The sequence below is a fragment of the Carlito syrichta genome, unplaced genomic scaffold (assembly GCF_000164805.1).
Source record: "Carlito syrichta isolate Samal-C Ts95f unplaced genomic scaffold, Tarsius_syrichta-2.0.1 Scaffold301811, whole genome shotgun sequence".
NCBI lineage: Eukaryota > Metazoa > Chordata > Mammalia > Primates > Tarsiidae > Carlito > Carlito syrichta.
In genome coordinates this window covers 60051-75925 of record NW_007245907.1, presented here as the reverse complement: position 1 = coordinate 75925, position 15875 = coordinate 60051, and the positions used below count along the sequence as shown (strand labels likewise).

Below are 15875 nucleotides of genomic sequence, written 5' to 3'. Positions count from 1 at the left end.
CCCCTTCCCCTCCCCCTCCCTCACACAGGGTCTTGCTCTGTCCCAGGCTGGAGTGCAGTGGAGTAATCATGGCTTGCTGCAGCCTTGAACTCCTGGGTTCAAGTGGTCCTCCTGCCTCAGTCTCCCTGGTAACTGGAACTACAGGTGGGCATCACTATGCCTAGCTAATTTTTAATTTTTTATGTAGAGACAGGGGTCTTGCCTTACTGTTCAAGTGATCCTCCTGTCTCAGCCTCCCAGAGTAACTGGGATTACAGGAGTAAGCCAGGGTGCCTGGCCTGTTTTTCTGTTTTTAAAGTTGTTTCTTCTTTATCTTGATTATGTCCTTTCTTATGCTTATTTTGGGGTTAATTTGTTCTTTTTTCTAGTTGTTTAAGATGGAAGCTTAGATTGTTTATTTGAATCTCTCCTTTTCTTACAGAAGCACTTAAGGCTATCAGTTCCCCTCTCAGCACTGCTTTACCTGTATCCCACACATTTTGACATGTGTTTTCATTTTCGTTCCATTCAGAGTATTTTCTAATTTCCTGTGAGATTTCTCTCTGTCCTGTAGGCTGTTGAGGAGCATGTTTTTAGTTTCCTGAGTAGTGTGTATTTTCCAGCTGTCTTTCTATGGTTGATTTCTAGTCCAGTTCCAGTTTGACCAGAGAAGTACTCTTGCATTTCAATGCTTTTGCATTTGTTAAGAATTGTTTTATCTATCCTGATTTGTATTAACTCTCTCTTAATTTCTCTCTTTTTTTCTCTTGCATTCTATTTGCTCGGTGAGATGGGCATGCTGGGATCAGCTTAGCCTTGATGGGCAGACCTGGGGGTGAGGGTGTCCCCACTGGGGGAGCTGCCTGTCAGAACAGGACCTTGCTTCCTGGGCTTGGCTCTGCTCAGCTCTCAGACATGTGGGTACCTTCTGTGTTCCTGCCACATCCTAGGAGACTCTGACTTGACTCCTGACTCCTCTTGTCTCAAGTGGCATTGAGAATGACTCAAATGCAGGTGGTTTCAGTGAGCACCTGTGCAGACACCGCTGCTGTAGCAAACTGGCCTGACTCTAGCTGAGAGAGTGACTTACAAGATGCATGCAGACATCTATTTAGTTTCTTCATTCCAGTTGTCTAAGCTCCATGCCTTTTTGTCTAAAAGACTGGGGTCTCCATCTCACGAGCAGGTTGGCAGGTGTTCAGGGAGCTCATGTGATATCCTAAGGCCACATAGCCTGTCCTGGCCCTGGTCCCACTCAGACCTGAGCTGCTGCCCACCCAGTACTCCCGCCCCTTGGCACAGGAGTGTGCACTAAAGAGCTCAGGCCCTCCTTCCCACCCAGGTCCTACATGCGGCTCTCAGGCATGGGGATGATGTGGTGATCACTGTGATGCTGGTGCACAGCTGCATTTCATGACCGGTCATGTTTGGTGTCTATCCCACTGCTGCAGATTCATGCTTGGAGGGCCAAGCAGTGGTCTAGGAGTGGGTGCCAGGCCCAACACATACTCGACTGTACAGGACTCTGATGCCGTGATAGGCAGGAGGTGCCATCCAAATCCCTGAGGTGGCGCCTCAACACCCAACCCCTGCCCCCCATCCCCCGCCCCCTACCCATCCCATGGAAGCAGAAACAGGCCAGGCCTCAAGGTGAGCTGTAAAAAGCTTGCCAGTGCAAATGCTGCACCCCACGCACCCTTGGGAGTGGGTGGGTGCTCTGGGCATCTTTTCCGGATGGGTCCAGGGATCTAGCAGTTGTTTGTTTACCAAGCAGAGCAGCTGGTCTGCATCCTCCGTTCCCCAGGAGCAGAGTCTGTGGACTGTGGGCTTGTCCTCTGGGCTGTCCCAGGCGCCTCTAGGATTCCTGTGGAGGTGTAAGAAGGAGGAGTCAGGAGAGAGCTCATGCCAGCCACGGGAGCTGGGTGGGAGGTTTGGATGATACGGGGCTGGGGGGGTGGAGGGATGGAGAGGCTAGGCCTGGGTGGCGAGGTCCGGGGGCTGGATGAGGGAGACCAGGCCTGGGATGGACGGCTGTCTGGGGTGGGATTGGCTGGGCTTGGGTTGGGCAGCCATCAGGGATGGGGGAGGCCAGGCCTTGGGTGGACGGCCGTCTGGGATGGGGGAGGCTGGGCCTAAGGTGAATGACCATCTGGAGTGGGGGAGGCTGGGCCTGGGGTGGACAGGCATCTGGGGTTGGGGAGGCTGGGTTTGGGGTGAGCGGCCATCTGGGGTGGGTGTCCGTCTGCAGGGAGGGAGGCTGGGCCTGGGATAGACGACCATCTGGGGTTGGAAATGCTGGCCCTGGGGTGGGTCTCAGACTCAGGCTTCTTGGGTTTTCTTTCTGTGGCCCATCCTTCCTTCTGCCTGTCTGGCCACACACCCATGCTGAGCCACCTCCAAAGGAGGGGCACCTGCCCTCCGGGACCCTCAGGAGAGGGGACCCCCAGCTCGGCAGCCCACGGGTGCTGAGGGACTGCCTGCATGTGAGACAGCCAGTCTTTGGGAGAGCACCAGGCCAAGCGGAGGGGCAGGGGAAGGGGAAGGGTAGGCAGAGCGGAGGCACCACCCCAGGCTACCCTGACCCAGCCTCTCCCCGCAGGTTGTGTAGCCTGACCCTGAAGAAGCTGGTGGTCTTCAAGGAACTGGAGAAGGAACTCATCTCCGTGGTGATCGCCGTCAAGATGCAGGTGAGGCTCCCCACACTCCCCACATGCCTCCAGCATCAGGAGACCACATGGGGCTGGCCCTGGGGCAGCGGCAACTGGTATATCTCAGTGAACCCAGGGCCCTGGGAACAAGCAGGCTGGACCCCTCCTGGAGTGTAGTCCTGTCTCCTGGCAGTGCAGGCACGTCCAGCCTTCTGGGACACAGAGTCACTGGCACAGGGGCCTTCCCTGGGCAAGTACCCTTGGGTCATCCTTGATGACGTGCTGGGAACACCTGGAGCGGGGACTGCAGTGTCCCACCCAGTGCCCACCCCAGCCTGCACCCTCTCTCCTGCCTTCCACAGTATTAGGGGCTTGGCAGGAGGAGGAGCAGGAGGCTCTGGGAGGTGGGACTAACCCCAGATTCCGGCCCCTGGTCCTAAGACCTCCCTGCTGACCCCGGCTGGGCCCTGCCACCTTGCAGGCTCTTCTGTTGAGCCCATCCTGGCTTCTGTTTGGTTTCGTTTGGGGCTTTGCATAAGTGGCTGTTTCAGGAGGAGCTGTGCTGGTCTCCTGTCCAAGCCTGGGCCAGGCCTGCTCTGTCCCTGGAATAGAGCAGCTGTGACCTGCTCCCTCACAGCGCAGCCTTTGCCCAGTGGCCCAGCCAGGAGGTGTCCCTATGACTGCCAGTGCCCAGTGGCCCAACCAGGAGGTGTCCCTATGACAGGATACCTCTACCCTTTGCGGGGACTGCTGGGCTCCAGGCCCACTCCCGGGGGATGGCACCACTCTGTGGGGCTGACCTCTATGGGACTTCCTGGCCCGTGCAGCACTCATGGGCGCCTCTCCCCGGCAGCCTCGGAGGGTGGGGATACCCTTCTGTGTGACTGCTGAAGCCCAAGGAGGGTGTGTAATGGTGACTGTCCACAAGGAGCTCAGGCACTACAGGGTCCAGTCCTGTAATGCTGGGTCATATCAGGGTGTGGTGGCTCTTTGCCTGGACAGTGGCTGTTCATGACTTTCTCCCTCATGGCCCAGGGTGGTTCCAAGAGGTGGAATCAGTGGACTGGAGGTCTGGATGTCTGTAAAGTTTCTGATAAGTATCCCAGGTGCCCCCAGAATGTACATGTGTCCTTAGCCCTGGAGCATGCGGGACAGACACCTTTCCCTGGTTCCATCCTGGATGCCCTCTAGTAACTAGAAGACCTTGTTTCCTCCCAGGGCTCCAAGCGGATCCTGCGGTCCCATGAGATTGTGCTGCCCCCCAGTGGACAAGTAGAAACTGACCTGGCCCTGACCTTCTCACTGCAGGTGCGTCCTGCGAGGGTGATGGGACACCCCCACAAGTGTCACCTGGGGTGTTGAGTACCTCCTCATAGTGTCATCTGGGATGATGGACACCTCCTCATAGTGTCATCTTGGGTGAAGGACACCATACTGTCACCTGGGGTGTTAGGTACCTCCTCGTACTGTCATCTCAGTGATGGACATCTCATAATGTCACCTAGGATGTTTAGCACCTCATAATGTCACCTGGGGTATTGAACACCTCCGCATAATGTCACCTGGGGTGTTGGACACCTCCTCATAGTGTCACCTGGGGTGAAGGACTCCTCCTCTTAGTGTCATCTGGGGTGAGGGACAGCTCCTCTTAGTGTTACCCAGGGTGATAGACACCTCCTCATATTGTCACCTGGGGAGATGGGCTCCTCCTCATAGTGTCACCTGGTGATGGACACCTCCTTATAGTGTCACTTGGGGTGAAGGACACCTCATAGTGTCAACTGAAGTGATGGGCTCCTCCTCATAGTGTCACCTGGTGATGGACACCTCCTCACCTGTCACTTGGGGTGAAGTATACCCTTTGGTTTATTGGGTTGAGTTTTTCATTTTATTTCCTTGATAAAAATAATTTAATCATGTGGCCAAAAAAATTACTGAGTTAAGGTAATTTTTTCTTAGTATTTAGAAAAGTTGGGGGGAAATCTCTTCAGCCTCAGAATTTTAAACTCAGGGCGTGCCCGGCGGTGACTAAGGACCCTCAGCCTAGTGTAGACCTTCCTCTGGGTCTCTCCTGAGACTCCTGGAATGGAGCAGAGCCCTCTCCCTGGACCTTCCAGAACCCTGGCCCATCAGGGACCCTGCTCGCCCCAGTGGCTCATCATCTCACCTGGTCTCCTTGCTGAATCGTCACACAATTGGTGTTATATAGATGTAGCAGGTGCATTTTCTTCTGCCTTAATACACTTGCTTGAAAGGTTTAAAATGCATCAGTTTCGACTCACCCCAAATCCATTAAAAAATCCTCTTTTCAGCTGGGCGTAGTGGCTCAAACCTGTAATTCCAGCAATTTGGGAGGCTGAGGTAAGGGGATTGCCTGAGTTCACAGGTTCGAAACAGCCTGGTTAACTTGGCGAGACCTCATCTCTACGGTAAATCAAAAAATTAGCTGGGCGTAGTAGCGTTTGCCTATAGTTCTGACTACTTGGAAGGCTGAGATGGAAGGATCGGCTGAGCCCAGCGGGTTGACGTTGGGGTGGCTGTGAGCATGCCACTGCACACCAGCTTGGACAACGGAGTGAGACTCCAACTCAGAAAAAATCCTCTTTTGTCATTTAAATGTGTGAGCTGGGGCTGTGGTTAGTGAGGTGCATGGGAACCCGCTGTACACCCTTTGCTCATCCCACTGGTGACACATGGCCAACTGGCTGGCATGGGACAGATACCCACACAGCAGTTCTGGGTTTTTTTGTGGTTGGTATTTTTCTTTTTTAGAGAGTTGAGTTTATTAAAACATATTTCCAAAATGTACAATTCGCCCTTTTTCAGTTCATGGTTCTGTGGGTTTTGACAAGCGTGCACAGGCAGGTGACTGTCACAAGGGCCAGGTGGGGTCAATCCTGTCTCCCCCCACCCTCCCCACAGGGTCTCAGTAGGTTCTCATCTGTGAACTCTGAGGATAGCAGCTCTGTGCCCACAAGCTCTGCTGGACTGTGACAGCCTCTGTTGTGAGCTATGCAGTGAGCTAGGCGTGGGCACGGGGCCCTCAGTGGCCGTGGAGGTAGGCAGTGCCACTCATGGAAGCACCCCTATCTCACGTCACTGTATGAGGGTGTCCTAGGTCACACCTTGCCAATTCCCTCAGATGGATGAGTGGCCAGGCTGCTCTGGCACCTCAGATATACAGGACTCATCGACACGCCTCGGCAGGTGGTCTGCATTCAGCTGTTGATGTGGAGCCTAGGCTGTGCAGTGCCTACCAGGGTCTGAGCTTCCATGCCTTGCTGTGCCTGTTGATGCTAAGTGAGTTAGGGGCCCCTGGGGACTTGCGTGGCCCTGGATGGACCTTGGGTGTGCGTCTGCGGTCGTGCTTCATGGCTAGGCAGGTGTCAGGCTAACCAGGTCACAGGGTGGCCACCAGGGCCATGACGCGCCTTCAGGCTGCAACTTGCATTTGCCCTCACAGTATCCTCACTTCCTGAAGAGAGAGGGCAATAAGCTACAGATCCTGCTGCAGCGCCGGAAGCGCTACAAGAACCGGACCATCCTGGGCTATAAGACGCTGGCCGCAGGCTCTGTCAACATGGCCGAGGTGAGTGCTGGGTGGCATGACAGTCGTCCTCCCAACATCAAGCACCACGTGCAGGTTTCTCTCCAGGCCTTATATCCCTTCTCTTGAGATGACTGAGGAGATGTGAGGTCAGGCCGTCCTCTAGGGTGGCTCCTCCCTGACTCCGGCCCATGCCTGTGGTCCCATGTGCACCCCTGGAGCAGGCCTGTCCCGCATGTCGGTGTAGGCTGGATTTGGGGTCGTGTGTCCTGGAGCCCTACCCTGGCTGCTGCAAGTCCCTGGCCAGTTCCTTCTGTGGTGCAGTCCACATCTGCTTAGCACATGCTCAGGCCTGGGACTGGAGGAATAGGATGGGCTGTGGTGACACAGGGGCCTCTGGGGAGGGTAGGGTGGCACCAGGGGTGGTACCTGCTAGTCTGGTCAGGGGGTATCTTGACAGCAAAGTTCCCTGGAGAGAAAACAAGAGGACGTATTCTGAGAAACACAGCCACGTGGTTGCCGTTGTTCTGGGGGACCATGTCCTCAGGAGCCAGGGGCTGGGAGGGAGCTACAGGGTTGGGGGCTGTGGGTGCAGAAGAGACACCCTGCAGAGGAGCTCACACTTTCTCACGGGTCTTCTGGGTCTGTGGGGTAGGCTCTGTCCCTCCTGCCTTAGATCTTCCCTGTCATGGAGTTGCATGTAGAGGCTGCCAGTGTCGGCAGGGTTCGGTGCCCGTGGAGCTCTTGTGCCCGCCTGTGATCCCATGGACTAGAGCTGCTGGGGTACTCGGGCCCTCCCCATCCTGCCACTACCACTGCTCCCTGGGCCTCACGTCTTCTGAATGGTTTAGCAGTGGGTGCCCCCTGCAGCCCGTCCCCCCATGCCTTCGCAAGCCTGCAGGTCTCCTGGCTCCCTGGCGAGGGCAGATCAGGCACTGGGTCCTCCTGCCCTCACACACTCATCCGGGGCAAGCGCCAGATGTGGCTGTGGGCCCACCCCGCTCTGCCGCCCAGGGAGGCACGGCCTGTGGGATGCAGAGAGTGGCTGTGGTCTGCGACCTAGCCTCAGACAGGCCTCTGGGTCCTCCTGATTCTCTGGGTCCCTTCCACAGATGCAGACAGTGGGAGCAGAACAGGTATCCAGGCCTAAACTCCTTAGGGGCCTGGTCACCCCAGCCTCCTGCCACCTGTTGAGTCATGAGACCTCAGAAGATTCAGAGCTGCCCTCGGGCCGTGAGGCTGCCTATAGGGCACTGTGTCCTCTCTCTGGGAGGACACTGGAACAAGGCTTGTGCTATCCCACTCTCCATTAGCCACACAGGCAGTGCCTGTGGATCCCTGTAGCCCTGGGTGGCATCAGCCACAGGCCCAACCGGCTGCACCCACAGCTCTGCCTCCATACACCCCAACTCAGTGGCCAGAGCTCTTGTGCTGCCTGTCCCCTATGCAGCCACTGCACCTGTGTCCCCACCAGAGGCCCTTACCTCTGTACTCAGTGCTAGGTCTGGCCCCATCCTGCCTCTGCTGGGAGTCTGCCTGCCACGAGAGTGACATTCTCGAAGGGCACTTCCCTTTGCCCTTGGGAGAAAAGCCCAGTCCCTGCACGTGGCCCACAACAGCCCTGCCCCCGCCATCGCCTGTGGCCCCCCTAAAACAAAGTTGCTTGACTTCCCCTCACCCTTCCCAACTACCCTCTCTCCTTCAGACACTCTGGATGCCTCCTTTCAGGACCAGATCAGGTCACCCATGTGTCCCCCAGCACGAGGGTGGTTTTGCCCTTACTGTGTCCTACTGCGTGTGGTGGCTGTTTCCCCACCCATGAGCCCCGTGAGCCTATTGAGTGGCATTGTGGGTGTGGGTGATGAGTGGAGTCTCAGGACAGTTGAGGTCCAAGTGGGGCACAGATGAGTGCCAGGGCAGGTGGAGGCCAGGCTCTCACCAGGTGGGGTCAGGCGGCCTTGTAGGAGGGCCTGGGGTGTGGCTCTGAGACTGCATACCTGAGGGGGCCAGAGCTGGTGTGGATGCTGCCATAGCCTGGTTGTAGGAGGGGCAAGGTGGGGTATCGGTGGGGGTGGGGCTGGCATCATTTGTGGTGGCAAGGCCTCGAGCAGTAGTGACTTCACCCTTCACCCCCTCCATCACTGAGCCACCGTGTGATCTGTGAGAGCACCTGCCCAGGGCCTGGTATAGGTAGAGGAGGTGGTAAGGGCCACAGGGACAGAGGTCTCAGGTGAATGCATTAACAGTGGGTAGGAGGCCAGCAGCAACTTGGGCCTCTGCCTCGTCCCAGCTCTGGCCCTGCAGGGTGTGTGTTCCAGGTGGGCCTCCCTGCAGTCCTCACTTGGGGCTGAGACCGAGGAGTTGAGGTCCATGGGCTGAGGGGGGGAAGCTGGATCCCAGCGAGTGCCACAGATGGCATGCTGGTGTGGGGTAGCTTAGACCTGTGAACTGATCCAGCAGCCTCTGACCTGGGCCCCTCCTGGCTGAACCATGAGGCAGGCCTGGTGCTCCATGGCCTGCATAGCCCTGCCCAGGACTGCCTGCTTCCACTTGCTGTCTTTTTGTCCACCTCTCGGGATAGCCGAGATGCCAGCAGGTGCCCATGGGTCCATCATGCAGAGGGAGATGCGCAGAAGGTAGACATGGCAGCTTGAGTTCCTTTGTGGCTCTTGGGACCCACCCTTGTGCCCATTGTATGGGGAGCGTGAGTGTGGTCAGACCACACCAGGGTGCAGCCTGCTGGACACAGGAGTCCCAGCTGGTCAGACACCATCTGAGACTGGGCTTGGGGGGTCCTTGGTAGGACTTGGAAGTGACCAGGCTGCAGGGCTCAGCAGGTACCTTGGGCTGATCTGGAAATATGGTGGTGGCCGAGGGAGCCGTTGGGTGCTGCCTCTTGAGGTCCTCCCCACACGTCCCTTGGGGTAGGTCCAGCCAAGGAGACCTGGGGGCCCAAGTGTCCAGGGGATATGGCGGCCCAGTGGATGTGTAGAAGACCTGCAGGGTGGGCATGGGCTAAGCCTTCACCCGTGACCACCATTTGCACATGGCACTTCAATTTGTTCCTGTGAGCATCTGTAGCTGTGCACTTTGTAGTGTCAGTTTGGTAACGGTAGCCTGCATGGCCAACTGAGGCCCTTTGAGGTCACAGTGGTCCTGGAGGGTCCCAGTTGCCCAGTAACTGAGGTCATGGTGGCCCTGGAAGGTCCCAGTCACCCAGTAATGTGAGGTCATGGTGGCGCTGAAAGGTTCTGGTTGCCTGGTAACGTGAGGTCACAGTGGCCCTGATGGAGTGAGGTTACAGTGACCCTGGAAGGTCCCAGTCACCTGGTAACAACGTAGCCATCATAATGTCATAGCTCAATTATGCTGTTTTTTAAATAAGTGTAAATGGCCTGGCTGGGGGCAATGGCTCATGTCTATAATCCCAGTACTTTGGGAGGCCAAGGCAAGAGGATTGCCTGAGCCCAGGGGTTTGAGACCAGCCTGGGCAACTTGACAGGACCTCATCTCTACAATAAATGAAAAAATAAGTGCAGCCGGCCTGAGCCCAGGGAATCTGTGAAGTCTGCAGTGCTGTGGTGGGACATCTAGCCCCACAGCCTGCTCATTCTGTGTTGTCATCCTGTAGGCCTCAAGGGCTCGTGACAAGTGACTGCTTTTGTCTCTTGTACCATGTTTTGACTATACCTTTCCCAGTCTAGATGTGTTTAGATGCACAGATGTGCACCGTTTTGCAGCAACTGCCAGCATGTTCAGTAGCCACACCTGCAGGACTTGAGCCTAGGTGCACAGGTGTCTTTTACATAGGCTTGTTCTGGGCACTGCAGTGAGCAGATGTTAAAATAAAACAAGTCTCAAGTCTTGGTATCCCAGTACTCACAAAACTTATGCTGTCTCAACACTAGTCTGTTAAGGGTGCAACAACATTATGTCAAAAAGTAGATACATACCTAAATTTAAAGTACTTTATTCCTTACAAAAAAAAAAGACAATCGTCCTTGCCCTCAGTGAGTTGTCATCTACTTGTGGTGGAGGGTCTTGCCTCGATTTTGATAGGATGGTGGGTGCTGTGAGCAGTTTCCTTAGAAAAGGGCCCAGCCCTGTTTGGGTCCTGTGGAGGTCGATGTACACAGGTGTAAGCTGGTGTGTGCAGGTGTGAGAAAGTGTGAGCTGGTTGTGCTGGTGTTCATAGGAGTGAGAAAGTGAGCTGGTGTGTGCAGGTATGAGCTGCTGTACACAGGTGTGACCTAATGTGTGCAAGTTTGAGCTGTTTGTGCAGGTGTGAACTGATATGTGTAGGTGTGAGAATATGAGCTGGTATGTGCAGGTATTAGCTGGTTGTGCAAATGTGAGCCGACTACACAGGTGTGAGCTGGTATGCACAGGTGTAGACTGGTATGTACAGGTGTGATCTGGTTGTGCTGGTGTGTGCTAGTGTGCACAGGTGTTGACAAGTCCTGCTATGTTTTTCAGAGTGTCAGTTGCATCCCTTCACACCCAGACCCCACTGCCTGAGCCCTCACCCCTCCTTCCTGAACCAGCAACTAGGCAGCCCCTACCCCCCCATCTATCCCGTGTTGTAAGACGTCCAGCGAGGGCTCAGCCCATGCAGACATTGGCTCCTGAGATACAACGCTCGTGCCCTGTACCATCTAGCTTGGCTGGTCATGCTTCAAGAGGGCAACTGGGCTGCCATGAGCTTGGACAGCAGCACAGAGGGGAGTGCTGGCAGAAAACTCTCCTAATTTTGCTTCTGAGATGGAGATGAAAGCAGGTGTAAAATTTCGTAAAAATTGTATTTTCTTGATTGATTGATTGAAGAGTTAGCATGCCAATCAGGCCCCTAAATTAAAAAAAAAAAATAGACTCATAAAATCCTAGCATTTGGGTCTCAACAGCTGTCCCTGAAGGCAGCATCTGAAGCCTGAGTCTGTGGTGTGACCTCGCTGTCATTGTGGTGCAGTTCTGAGTCTGGCTGGGCATAGACACAGTGCCCAGTACAGACCATGGTCGGGAGGGTTCAGTTGGGTTTCTTGAACTGGGGGCTCTACCGTCCTCCTGCTGTGGCAAACCTGGCCCGTGAGAGTGGTTGCTTCTCCTCGGTCCCCCACCGATTCAGGTCCCTGGACACTGGGTCCGGCAGGCGGGGTGACCGGCTTCACACTGCTCTGCTGCTGCTGAGGCTGTGGGTAGGCAGAGGCAGAGGTGGAGCAGAGGACAGTGAGTGTGCTTGAGACCGGAGGGCTGCAGACTCTCCTCTGTCCTCCCCAACCCACCGTGGCCACGACTTCACTTCCCCTTTTCTTGTAGCCTATCTAGAAAGCCCACATCCTCTCCTTGCCCATGCTTCTGGCTCCCAAGTCCTCTTCCTGCGTCCTGCCCCGGCCTCATTACTGCCCCAGCGCTCCTGGCTCTGTGGCTGCTCTGCCGAGGGGCATCCTCTCTTGCCAGCTGAGGGAGGGAAGCTCTACAGAAAGCCCAGCTGTTCCCCGGACATGGTGCTGCTGGGATGGTGGGCTCCTCCCCGGGACTGTCTGAACCGCGCCTGCCTGCAGGTGATGCAGCACCCCTCTGAGGGCGGCCAGGTGCTGAGCCTCTGCAGCAACATCAAGGAGGCCTCTGTCAAGGTGGCCGAGATCTGGATCGTGTCGCTGTCCAGTCAGCCCATTGATCACGAGGACAGCACCATGCAGGCTGGTCCCAAGGCCAAGTCCACGGGTGAGTGTGACCCCGCCCCGCCCTCTCCTGCTGGGAGGCCACCTCCTGGCCCTGGCACATTGGGTGGCAGAACACCATCTGGCCTGGTTTGTGGCACCAGGGTAGACATAGAGCACCCTTGACCGGAGACTACAGCAGAGTTGCATGGGCAGCCGTAGGCCTGGGCTAAGGCAGGTCCCTGCTCTGCCCCGGGGGATGTGACTCCTTGGTCATGAGGCCAAAGCCCTGAATGTCCATAAGACAGAGGTGTCATGGGGATTGATGCCTTTGATGGCTCGGGCATGGATCCCAGCCTAGGCAGCACTCGTGGCCATTGGCTGCCGCCACTGTCACAGCTGGGGTCACTGTCCCTTCGCCAACGCCCCGAGGGCAGGCAGGGATCTAATAGAAGCCAAATCCAGTCCAAAGCATTAGACCCGCAGCTGGGGCCATGGGGGCCCAAGGCAGGTCTGCGTGGCTCCTTCGCCCTCCCGTTTCCCTGTCTGCATCAGCCCCACAGCAACGCAGCCTGCTGCCGTTGGCCTCTGGAGGGCACTCTCTCCTCGCAGCTCCCCACTGTGCCTGGGCCAGCCTGGGCTGGCCCCTGCAACATTCTCTGGCTGGAATGTTGAGGCCCCAGCCTTCCGTGTGCTCATTCCACAGACAACTACTCCGAGGAGGAGTACGAGAGCTTCTCCTCCGAGCAGGAGGCCAGCGATGATGCTGTGCAGGGCCAGGTAACCCGCGGGGCTTGTGGGCGATGACCTGGCCACGCCCCTCCCAGCCCTCACCAGGGGTCGTGGGGCCCAGGTCTGTGGGGTTTTTGCCAGCCTTCCTCACAGCGTGCAGGGCGGGTGGGCAGGGAGCTATGGGCCAGTACCCTGGGATGTGGTACTGTTCCTTGTGCCTGGGCTTGTTAGCCGGTGGCTCGGAGGGGCCCAGTCATGGTCACAGCCATGGCTTGCAAGTGGGTTCTCAGCGACTGGCCTCCCCATGACCCAGGCACTGGCACTGAGGCTGGCTGGGTTGCATTGGGCCCCATGCGGGCTGCAAGGCCTCATGCCACAAATGTCTCTGCAGGATTTGGATGAGGATGACTTTGATGTGGGGAAGCCCAAGAAGCAGCGGCGCTCGATAGTAAGAACGACGTCCATGACCAGGGTCGGTGGAGACTGGTTTCACTAACACTGGGGAAGGGTGGGTAGGGGAGGTTAGGGTAGGCTGGGGTGATGGTGTCCCCTTGGAGAAGCTAGGGAGGTGAGATACCACCCGGGGCGCAGTAGCACCCGTGTGTCCCCTACAGCCCCTCGCTGGCTCTCCAGAGGCTTGGGGACCCTTTTCAGACATGGCTGTGGGCACAGTCCCCATGCTACACCTCATCTTTGAAGGCAGGTGCAGGGCACTGGCCATCATCAGCTCCCCTGGGCCACCAGCCGCTAGGTGCTGCTCCATTGCCACGTGTCCTGGCTCCACCCTGATGTGGCACAAGGCTTAGGGTCATGAGCATAGCTGGAGTGGCCACCTTGTTGCCTGGGGCCCACTCCATGAGCAGCACCTGGGGAGGCTGTTCCCTCCTTGGTCCATCGCCCAGTGTGCCCTGTGGGTGACCAGTTCTCCCGCTTTGATTCAGGACCTAGCCTACTGGCCACTGGGGCCCATGGAGCTTGGCCAAGGGTGGGTAGGCTTACCCCCAGGAAAGCTTGGGCAGCCATTCTCAGAGCCCTGGCTGACACCAGCACGAGGGTCCACATCTGGCACCCCTTGGAGCACACTTGGCCCCCGGTGTACGCCAGGATGGGCATGGCCCAGGGAGGCCCATGTGGGTGGTCAGGGAAGTCCCAGGCCCTGTGCTGACTAGGGACATGGGTACAACCCTCCCCAGCTGCCGTCACCTCCCATAGTAGCACTCAGAGGGGCTGAGGGCAGGCAGTGCAGAATGGATGAGCTGCTCCTGCCATGGGGAAGCTGTGTCTCTCAGGACCACCCCCGCTGCACATAGCCCCAGTGTGAGCCTCAGGCTCAGCTGCTGTGAAGGGAGGCATGTGGGCCTCCTTGGGAGGGTGAGTCCTCATGAAGTGGCTTAGTGGCCAGTGACAGACAGGCTTGGGTTCTCCACAAAGTGTGTACCATCTGTGTGCCCTCCCCACCCAGGGTGACAGCCCCTTCCTTCTGGAATGGGCCAGAGCCTCTCCCGGGAGCTGGTGCCGAGCAAAGGGGCCAATGAGCCTGAGAAGGGCTGTGGAACCTTCTAGAAGAACCCTGGCATTAGCACATGCCCTCACCAGTTCCCCTTGGCCAGACCTGGGCCTGTCAGGCCTAGGCACATGGTTTCAAATGCTTAGAACTTCTGAGAGCCACGTAGAAACCTATGAGCCCTGCAGGGTGTGGGCCACATCTCCCTCTTGCAAGGGATGGGCACAGGTCTTACTGCAGCCTCCCGAGAAGTAGCTTCATGTTGTTCTGACTCTGTGCTGCTTGTCTTGCAGCAACAAAACTTCAAGCAGAAAGTCGTGGCCCTGCTGCGGAGGTTCAAAGTGTCGGATGAGGTGAGTGAGCCGGCCCCCATGCCCATCACCCTAGGCCTCACTGAGTGTCCTGGCTGGGAGCAGGAGTCCTGGAGCCCAGCTCTGGCTCTGTTCGGCCCTTCCACTTGCTACCCTGTGACCCTGTCAGCGTTGCTGTCTGTCTGCGAGTGACAGTAGTGGTTACCGCCTCCCAGGCCCTGGGAACTCCAAGTTGTGAACACACAGAGGAAGATGAGTCGTCGTCCTCAGGGTACAGCCATGGGGGTGTGTGTTTTATGAATAAACTTCACCTTCAGAACCGGTTTGGATCCACAGCAATGCTGACAGAAAGCACAGCATGCCCTGTGCCCTTGCAGCCTCCCCCTGGCAACGTTCTGTGGCTTTTGTGTTTTCTTCTTGTAGCTTTCCTCTAGTCTATATCTAAATGTTCTACAATGAGCCTGTATAATTTTCATAATCGAAGGAAAAATGCTTTCTTTTTTTGGGGGGGGGTCAGAAGAAATTCAGTGCCAGGGACTGGGCCCATGGTGGAGAGGTGGCATTTGAGCGTCTGGGCCTCAAAGCAGCATTGTCACCCAGGGTCATAAAAGCCCACTATCCGCACACGGTAGCCATGCATCGCCCACACAAGGACCATCCTGGAAGCCGCTGGACCCCAGGCCAGCCCCCAGCACCAGCTCAGCCACATCCTTCTGGGTGCAGGTACTAGAAACAGGTGCCACAGCCGTGCGGTCAGGCAGCAGCTCTGAGCATGACATGTTGCCCGTCAACTCAGAGGAAGGGCAGCTGTGGTACCAGAGGTATGCCAGGCCCCTGTGTCTTCTCATTTGCTTCTTGAAATGGAAGGTTCCCAAGGCCAGCTGGACAGGGACATTTGGCCAAGGAGGCTCCTAGCTGGAACCTTGCTGACCCCTTCTGAGGCCTCTGAGGTTCCACACTCACCCAGGCAGATGCACTGAGTCCCAGGATGTGTTTCACCTGCACAGAATTTTCTCTGGGACTCACAGTGCAAATTGTAAGAGACTTGGCCAGCAGCCCGGACACTACTCAGGGAGAGAGCGTTGCCTTTTTTGCAGGAATTATGGCTCAGTCTGTGTAGAAGTCACATACTCTCTTATCTGCCACATTTACTCCCTTTCCTGAAAGGACCAGACCATCTCAGCTGGGTCTGGCATGGGAAGCTCAACACCTGGCACTGTCCCCTGCTTGGGACCCTCACAACAACCTCGAGGGGTGGGGCAGGAGAGGCACGGTGACATGAGGTCACTTGCCTGGGTCACAGCCCATCTGAGATTGTTCATGCTGCTATAACAAAGTACCTTAGACTGGGAAATGTATAAATAAACAGAATTTAGCCGGGCTCAGTGGCTCAGCCTGTAATCCTGCGCCTTTGGGAGGCTGAGGTGAGTGGGTTGCCTGAGCCGGGTTCGAGACCCGCCTGCGCAGGCAAGACCTCATCTCTACAACAAAATCAAA

At 56.7% G+C, this 15875-nt stretch overlaps 1 protein-coding gene across 1 annotated transcript in view; it reads left to right on the top strand.

Moving 5' to 3' along the window:
- The first annotated feature begins 2561 nt into the window (after positions 1–2561).
- Positions 2562–15875, top strand: part of PACS2 (phosphofurin acidic cluster sorting protein 2) — a 37197-nt gene continuing 23883 nt past the window's right edge. Inside the window, exons 1-7 of the mRNA XM_021711010.1 lie at positions 2562–2666; positions 3846–3935; positions 6091–6216; positions 11733–11895; positions 12538–12611; positions 12955–13011; positions 14361–14420. Coding sequence (XP_021566685.1) covers positions 2661–2666; positions 3846–3935; positions 6091–6216; positions 11733–11895; positions 12538–12611; positions 12955–13011; positions 14361–14420 — 576 coding nt within the window. The 5' untranslated portion in view covers positions 2562–2660. The remainder of the gene's footprint in view (positions 2667–3845; positions 3936–6090; positions 6217–11732; positions 11896–12537; positions 12612–12954; positions 13012–14360; positions 14421–15875) is intronic.